This window comes from Aethalodelphis obliquidens, unplaced genomic scaffold, assembly GCF_003676395.1.
Source record: "Aethalodelphis obliquidens isolate GAN/ISIS:26980383/991018 unplaced genomic scaffold, ASM367639v1 scaffold7, whole genome shotgun sequence".
NCBI classification, from domain to species: domain Eukaryota; kingdom Metazoa; phylum Chordata; class Mammalia; order Artiodactyla; family Delphinidae; genus Aethalodelphis; species Aethalodelphis obliquidens.
This window is the reverse complement of record NW_020837951.1, coordinates 5,318,079-5,324,854: the sequence shown is the minus strand read 5'-3', so window position 1 is coordinate 5,324,854 and position 6,776 is coordinate 5,318,079. Positions and strand designations below refer to the sequence as shown.

At 58.5% G+C, this 6,776-nt stretch overlaps 1 protein-coding gene across 1 annotated transcript in view; it reads left to right on the top strand.

The window, feature by feature from the left end:
• Nucleotides 1-274: 274 nt before the first annotated feature.
• LAMC3 (laminin subunit gamma 3) overlaps nucleotides 275-6,776 on the top strand; it is a 61,240-nt gene continuing 54,738 nt past the window's right edge. The window contains exon 1 of the mRNA XM_027104515.1: nucleotides 275-697. Coding sequence (XP_026960316.1) covers nucleotides 322-697 — 376 coding nt within the window. The 5' untranslated portion in view covers nucleotides 275-321. The remainder of the gene's footprint in view (nucleotides 698-6,776) is intronic.

The window sequence follows — 6,776 nt, the reverse complement described above, 5'->3', positions numbered from 1 at the left end:
CTTTTTACAGACGAGGACACCGAGGGTCAAAGAGCCAGGGTCCCCCAGCAGAGCCAGGGCAAAGCAGCTGGGGCTGACTCCCAAGCTGAGCACTCCCGGGCACGACCACCAGGGGGCGTGAGCGCCCAGGGACGGAGCGGTCGGGAGGTTGGGGGGCGCTGCCCGCCGTCTGTCCCTCCCTCCCGCCATGGGTCCCGCCCGCCGGGGGAGGCGCGTACTGGGGCCCCGCGCGCGGTCCGCGCCCACCGGAGCGGGAGACGAGGCGGGCGCGCGGAGCCGGGTGTGCACGGCCGGACCGCAAGGGCGTCGGTGCCCTTGACCATGGCGGCGGTGGCCGCGCTCCTGCTGGGTCTGGCGCTCCTGGCGCCGCGGGCGGCCGGCGCGGGCATGGGCGCGTGTTACGACGACGCGGGGCGCCCGCAGCGCTGCCTGCCCGTGTTCGAGAACGCGGCGTTCGGCCGGCTAGCCGAGGCCTCCCACACGTGCGGCCGCCCGCCCGAGGACTTCTGTCCGCACGTGGGCGCTCAGGGAGCGGGGGCGCAGTGCCAGCGCTGCGACGCCGCCGACCCCGAGCGCCACCACAACGCCTCCTACCTCACCGACTTCCACAGCCAGGACGACAGCACCTGGTGGCAGAGCCCGTCCATGGCCTTTGGGGTGCAGTACCCCACCTCGGTCAACATCACTCTCAACCTGGGTAAGCGCGGGCTCAGGGCACCGCCATCACCTCGTCCCCTGTGCGCACCATCGGGGGCTCGAGGCTGCGCGCCCTGGGTTAGCTGTAGGATCCAGATATGGGAGGCCTCAGGAAAGGGACCTGTGCCCCCCACTATCTGGAAGGATAGACTGATGAGTGTCTCTTGGGGCTGGGAGGGGTGGGAAGCCTCCTGGGAGCCCTTTACAGAGCAGCGGATCTGGGTGCGAGGACCATGCCCTGTAATGATTGTCCATCCTAGACCCAGAGCTGTTGTGGGCAAAGAAGGGAGGTGACCCACCAGGGGGTGAACTAGTCGGCTTTCTGGGGCAGGGGCTCCTAATCTTGGGGCATCTGGTTGACTTCTGGGGTTCAGTGAATCCCTGGGGCTGTGTGCCGTCCCTGGGGGTGATCTTGGGGACAGAGGCAGCGTGTTCATCACCGAGAGGGTTGCCCTCAGGGCAGGAGCCGAGTTTCACCCGGCTGTTGGGTAACTGGACCGGATGGCATGGCCTCTCTGCTGGGCCCAAGCCTTTCCACCCAACCCCACGCCATGGTGCAAGAGCCCTTAGGTCCCCGGGAATCACAATCCCGAGTCCGGACCCAGCACTTCACTCATGGCACCTCCCGCATTTCAGGGAATGGGAATAACCACCTCCCCCCCCGACCCCTGGCTCCGTAGCCCTTTCAGGGAGGGAGTGTTTCCATTGGTCCACACTCCCTTATCTGTGGGTTCAAAATCTCCCAAAGCTCTGAAAACTCAAAGTATTTTTTTTTATATTTATTTATTTATTTGGCTGCGCTGAGTCTTAGCTGTGGCACAAGGGCTCTTAGTTGAGGCACGCATGCTGGATCTAGTTCCCTGCCCAGGGATCGAACCCAGGCCCCCCACACTGGGAGCATGGAGTCTTAACCGCTGGACCAGTGGGGAAGCCCCTCAAAGTATTTTTATAACTCATTTCGGCTGCTAAACCTGACCTGAGGCTACTTATAGACCTTGTTGATCCTAGAGTGAATAGTCATACATTCTGTTCCTGAGATGTTTGAACATGGCTGTTAGCCCCAGACCCGGCTGGAGGTGTTAACACAATGCATGGCATAAGGACTGCATCATCTCTCTAAAGTCTGAAGAGTTCTGAATTCTAAACCACATCCGGAGCCAAACGGTTTCGATAAGGAATTATGGGAATGTATCCCTATTTTTCAGATGAGAAAATTGAGGTTCAGAGAGGTTAAGTCTTTTGCCCAAAGACACACAGCTGCTAAATGATACTGACATCCGTGTGTATCCAAGATCAGAGCATAAGCTTCTTGACGTGAATTCCACCCATCGGTGGAGTTGGCTTTTCCTAGCTCTGAGTGACAGTGCCTTGGGGAGGGCTGGGGAATGGCACTGAAGTGGCAGGGGGGACACCGAGCCTTCTCAGAAGAGCAGGCTGGTACCCACTGCCACCCCAAGAAGCTCGGTTGCTCTGAGGCCTTGTTACCACCCATTGACCTGTGGGGCTTTCCAGGTGGGGCTTGTCGATGGGATGGGAGGGATGGGATGGGACGGACGGGTCTCTCTACCCAGGCGTGCGACAGGAAACCAGTGGGGGGAGAGAGGTTGGGGGAGCTGGCTAGACTGGCCTGGCAGGACCCCAAGGCCACAGGGGAAGGAATCTGGGATAGGATGGGGTCTGTGGGAGACAGTTTGTTCCATGACAGAGGATGCGGGATTGGCTGACGGTGTTGCTTGTGTGGGTGGAACCTGGGTCAGATGAGGGGCTCAGGCCAGGCACAGACGAGGCAGGAGCGGGCGGGGGAGGGTCTACGTGTTTGGATTTGGGGCAGTTCCCGTTTACACTTGGTGTGTGCCAGGCCCTACGCCACACACACACACACACACACACACACACACACACACACACACACACACACACACACACACACACACACACACCATTGTTCTTCCCGTCGTGTTGTGCAACACCAGGCATGTGGGAGGGGCTCTGGAAGGGTCCGCACAGTGAATGAATGAAGGAGGCCCCCACCTCCTCCGTCCTGTGCCCCGGGCCCAGCTCAGGTCTCTCTTTTGCCTGCCTCAGGCCACAGAAGAGGCTTTACCCTCAAGCCCAGCACAGCCACTCACTGGGCGGACGCCACCCCCTCCCCGTGCCTCGGCTTCCTCCCTGTGAAATGGGGTGAGAGTTGCCACCTCTCGGGCAGTGTGCAGGTCCTGTGAGCTCAGGTCAGCCAAGCGCTTACAGGAGCGGGGACAGTCCTTGTGTGTGACCAGCAGGACTCTGCTGAGAGCGGTTCAGGCTGAGGTTCCCCTTGGGGTGGCCTCTTCCGAAGGGATTGAGAAATGTTCTCCCAGCTGGCTCCCCAAAGACATCCTGACCCTGGTCCCATTTATGCAGGAGGGGTTCTGGGGACCCACAGCAGCCCCAGACAGACGCGGCCCACGTTTGGTTCCGTTCAAATTTGGTTTTCTCCACGCTGAGCCACAGGTCGCATAGTATCAGGGGAGGAAGAGTGCTGGGACCATCAGGGTATCACCGGTGGGGGCTGGGTGGGTCCTCAGTCAGGGTGGGCGGGAGCCTCTCCTAGCCCTCAGGCCGCCTCTGCTGGTTCTGCCCCCTCTCTCCTTGACCTCATTGGAGGGAGGAGTGGGCAGCGGCTCTAGCCCCGGTCTCCTGGAGGGAGTGGGGTGAGGCCGGGGGAGGGCCGGTCAGCCCTGGACGGAGGTCGCTGCTTTCCCAGCCCCCTGCGAGCTCGCAGACATCTGTTCCAAATCCCTGAGTCCTGTCGCTAAGCTGAGCCTTCCTGTCTGGGATGAAAGGCAGCCTCGGGGTCTGGTGGCTCCCAGCCCTCCACGGAGGCCACGGGAAGTGAGCAGGCTGGAGCCTCGTAGCGGGTGTGTGGGAGGTGGATGGCCATTAGGGGTAACACAGTATTCAGGGGGCCCTCACCACGTGCTAGGGACCCCACCAAGTCAGCACCCCATCCCAGCACCGTTTGTTCTTTTTCTTTGACCACGCCGTGCGGCATGTGGAATATTAGTTCTGCGACCAGGGATTGAACCCGTGCCCCCTGCATTGGGAGCGTGGAGTCTTAACCACTGGACCACCAGGGAAGTCCCCGTTTGTTCTTTTATAGACAGGGAAACTGAGGCTCTGAGGATGAAATCAGTGCCTAGGGTCCCACCGCAGACCCTGGGACCCTCCCCGCAGTGCGCTGCGTTTGGGGATGATACACGTCCAGGTTATGCCTCAGCTTTCGGCTGGCCTTGGGAGTCTCCCTTCTTGCTTGTACACTTTCTTGGATTCCTGAGAAGCTACTGGAAAGACCATTAAGTCCCTGAGCAGGTGAGTTCTGAGCCCCTGAGCGAGGGGAAGGTTTCTCCAGCCTCAGATCCCGGCTGGGGGCTGCCCGTGTGCAGGGCCAGTTCTCCCTGCATCCATTCAGCATCTGCTCCATCTTCATGGATCCAGAAGACGAGCTGGGCCCCGGGGACGATGTGGATGAAGATTTATGCTCAGGGGACACACCCGGGGTGAGCGGGCCTCTTGGAGATGTGAAGGGTGGTGGGAGTTGACAAAAGAGTGGAGGGCATCCCAGGTCAAGGGGAGCCAGGAGGCCGCTCTGTGTGTTCTTGGACCTGCACGGCCTGGATGGCCAGAGCGGAGGGGACAGAGGACAGCGGGGCCTGGCCCAGTGGGAGCTGGACGTCAGAAGGACCTGCCGGCCCCGGTGGAGCCCGACGCCGGCTGGGTCTCCTGAGCTTTGACTCCACTGCGTCTTCCTGTCGAGTGGGCGGCCGTGTTTGCATTGGACGAGGCCAGTGCCGGGGCGCCAAGTCCTCCTTCCTTCTCCCTGGGGGTTCTGGCTGGAATGCCGGGCCCCAGTCAGGTCAGGGGTCAAGGCAGCGGCCCTGATTAGCCTCTACCGCAGAAGCAGCCCCCCCATGGCCCTGGGCCCAGCTGGCCCTGGCTGGCCTCGCCCCCATCTGGGCTCAGGATGGACCCAGCCGTTGCAGGAGTGGGAAGTCCCAAAGCCCAGGAAGGATGCAGGCAGCCTCCAGATCTCCCCTCCCTCCCCTCCCGCTCTGGCTGCACCAGCTGCGCTTCAGCAGGGCTGAGGATGGGCCGAGACTGCCTCTGTCCTCCTGGTCTTTGCCTTTGCTCTTGCATCTGCCCGGCAAAACTTCCTGTTCCCGCCTTCTCCTGGATAACCCGTATCTCATTCATAAACAGAACAGCCTAGTGCCTACTGCGTGCCAGTCCCTGTACCAAGCCCTGGGGATGCAACAGCGGACAGGCCACTATCTGCCCCACTAGGCTTTGAGGTCACCTCCTACAGGAAGCCCTCAGCCCCCAGGATTGGGCAGAGAGCCTGCCTGTATGCTCTTGCAGCCCCTCACCCTTCCCCCGTCACAGTCTAGATCATAAGCGTGAGTTGTTTGTGTCCCTCACTGGCTCCAGGCTACAGAGGGAATGCCTGTTTTCACAGCTGCACCCCAGCGCCCAGGGCAGGGCCCCCTGCACAGTGGTGCTGTTGGTTGGGTGGATGGATGGAATGACAGCATTTAGTCATGCGTGTGCCGGGGACTGTGGTAAGTGCTTTGCAGGCATTTACTCATGAAGCCCTTTTATTGTGATGCCCATTTTGCAAATGGGGAAATGGAGTCACTGTGTTCAAGACACTTGCCCATTTCACTGGAGGGAGGTTAGGTCTTTTGCCCAAGGCAACAGAGCTGCTAAGCAGTGGAGCGGGGATGTGAACCCCAGCACATCATGGCTGCACTGTATTTCCTCCCTGGAAACAAGGAATGAGTGGATGAACGCATGAATGAATAACTCCCTAGCCTTCCAGATCCATCCCAGACTCTTAAGCTGTGGCCCCGCCCTTCCTCCTGGCCCTGCCCCGCACCTGGGCACCCCAGGGCTCCAGCCGCTTCACCTGCCTCCCTTCCCCTGCTCTCTCTCATCTCCCCGCCAGCCCTGCCACCAGCTGTGCCCTCTCCCCATCTCATGCCCCTGGCTTTGCCTGTTGGGATCATGGTCGACATTTGGGGCTCCACGTGCACCTCCAGCCCAGTCTCCCACCTGAGCCCTTGACCAGGTCATTCAAGCATCCTCCTGAAAGCCGACCGTTGAATGTCACACATGGGCCCCAAACTTAGGGTCCAAAAGTAAAGGTGCACCGTGTAAACGATAGTCATAGCAGCATCGTTCACAATAACTGAAGAGTGGAAGCAACCCAAGTGTCCACTGATGAATGAATACGCAAAATGTGGCACCGCCGTACAATGGCATATTTTTCAGCCTTCAGAAGGAAGGAGGTTCTGACACATGCTGCTACGTGGATGAACCTCGAAGACAGTATGCTCAGGGAGATAAGCCAGACACAGGACAAACACTCTATGATTCCACTGATCTGAGTCCCTAAACGAGTCACATTCATAGAGACAGAAGGTAGAATGGTGGTTGCCAGGGGCTGGGGGAGCAAAGAATGGGAAGTTAGTGTTTAATGGGTATGGAGTTTCAGTTTGGGAAGATGAAAAAGTTCTGAAGATGGATGGTGGCCACGGTTGCACAACAGTGTGAATGTGCTTAATACCAGTGATCATATGCTTAAGAATGATTAAGATGGTAAATTTTATGTTATATGTATATATTTAAAATTAAAAAGTAAAGGCATCCTTCTTCCTTCCCCCTCGTCTCTCCATGCACCAAAGCAAGGAACTCAGGAATCCGCTGCAGTTCTTCCCTCCTCATCCTTTGACTTCAGCATTCGCCAGATCACTAGATCATTCTCTGGAATGTTCCTTGTCTTTGCCTTCCTCTCCATCATTCCCACTCAGCCCCTCATCTGCTCCCTGATTGATGGCAATGGTCTTAAATGCCCTGACACCTCTCTTGGCAGACTTGTAGTTTGTACATGTCAGTCATGGCTCCATTCAGACTGGACCTCAGAATCCTTCTTAACACAAAGCCCTAGGCAATAATCAATCAGACGAAATCTGTTCACTCTCCCCAGGTTAGACAATAGGCTTGACAACCTTGATATCCATATTTGGGGTTTAGACTCTTGGCCC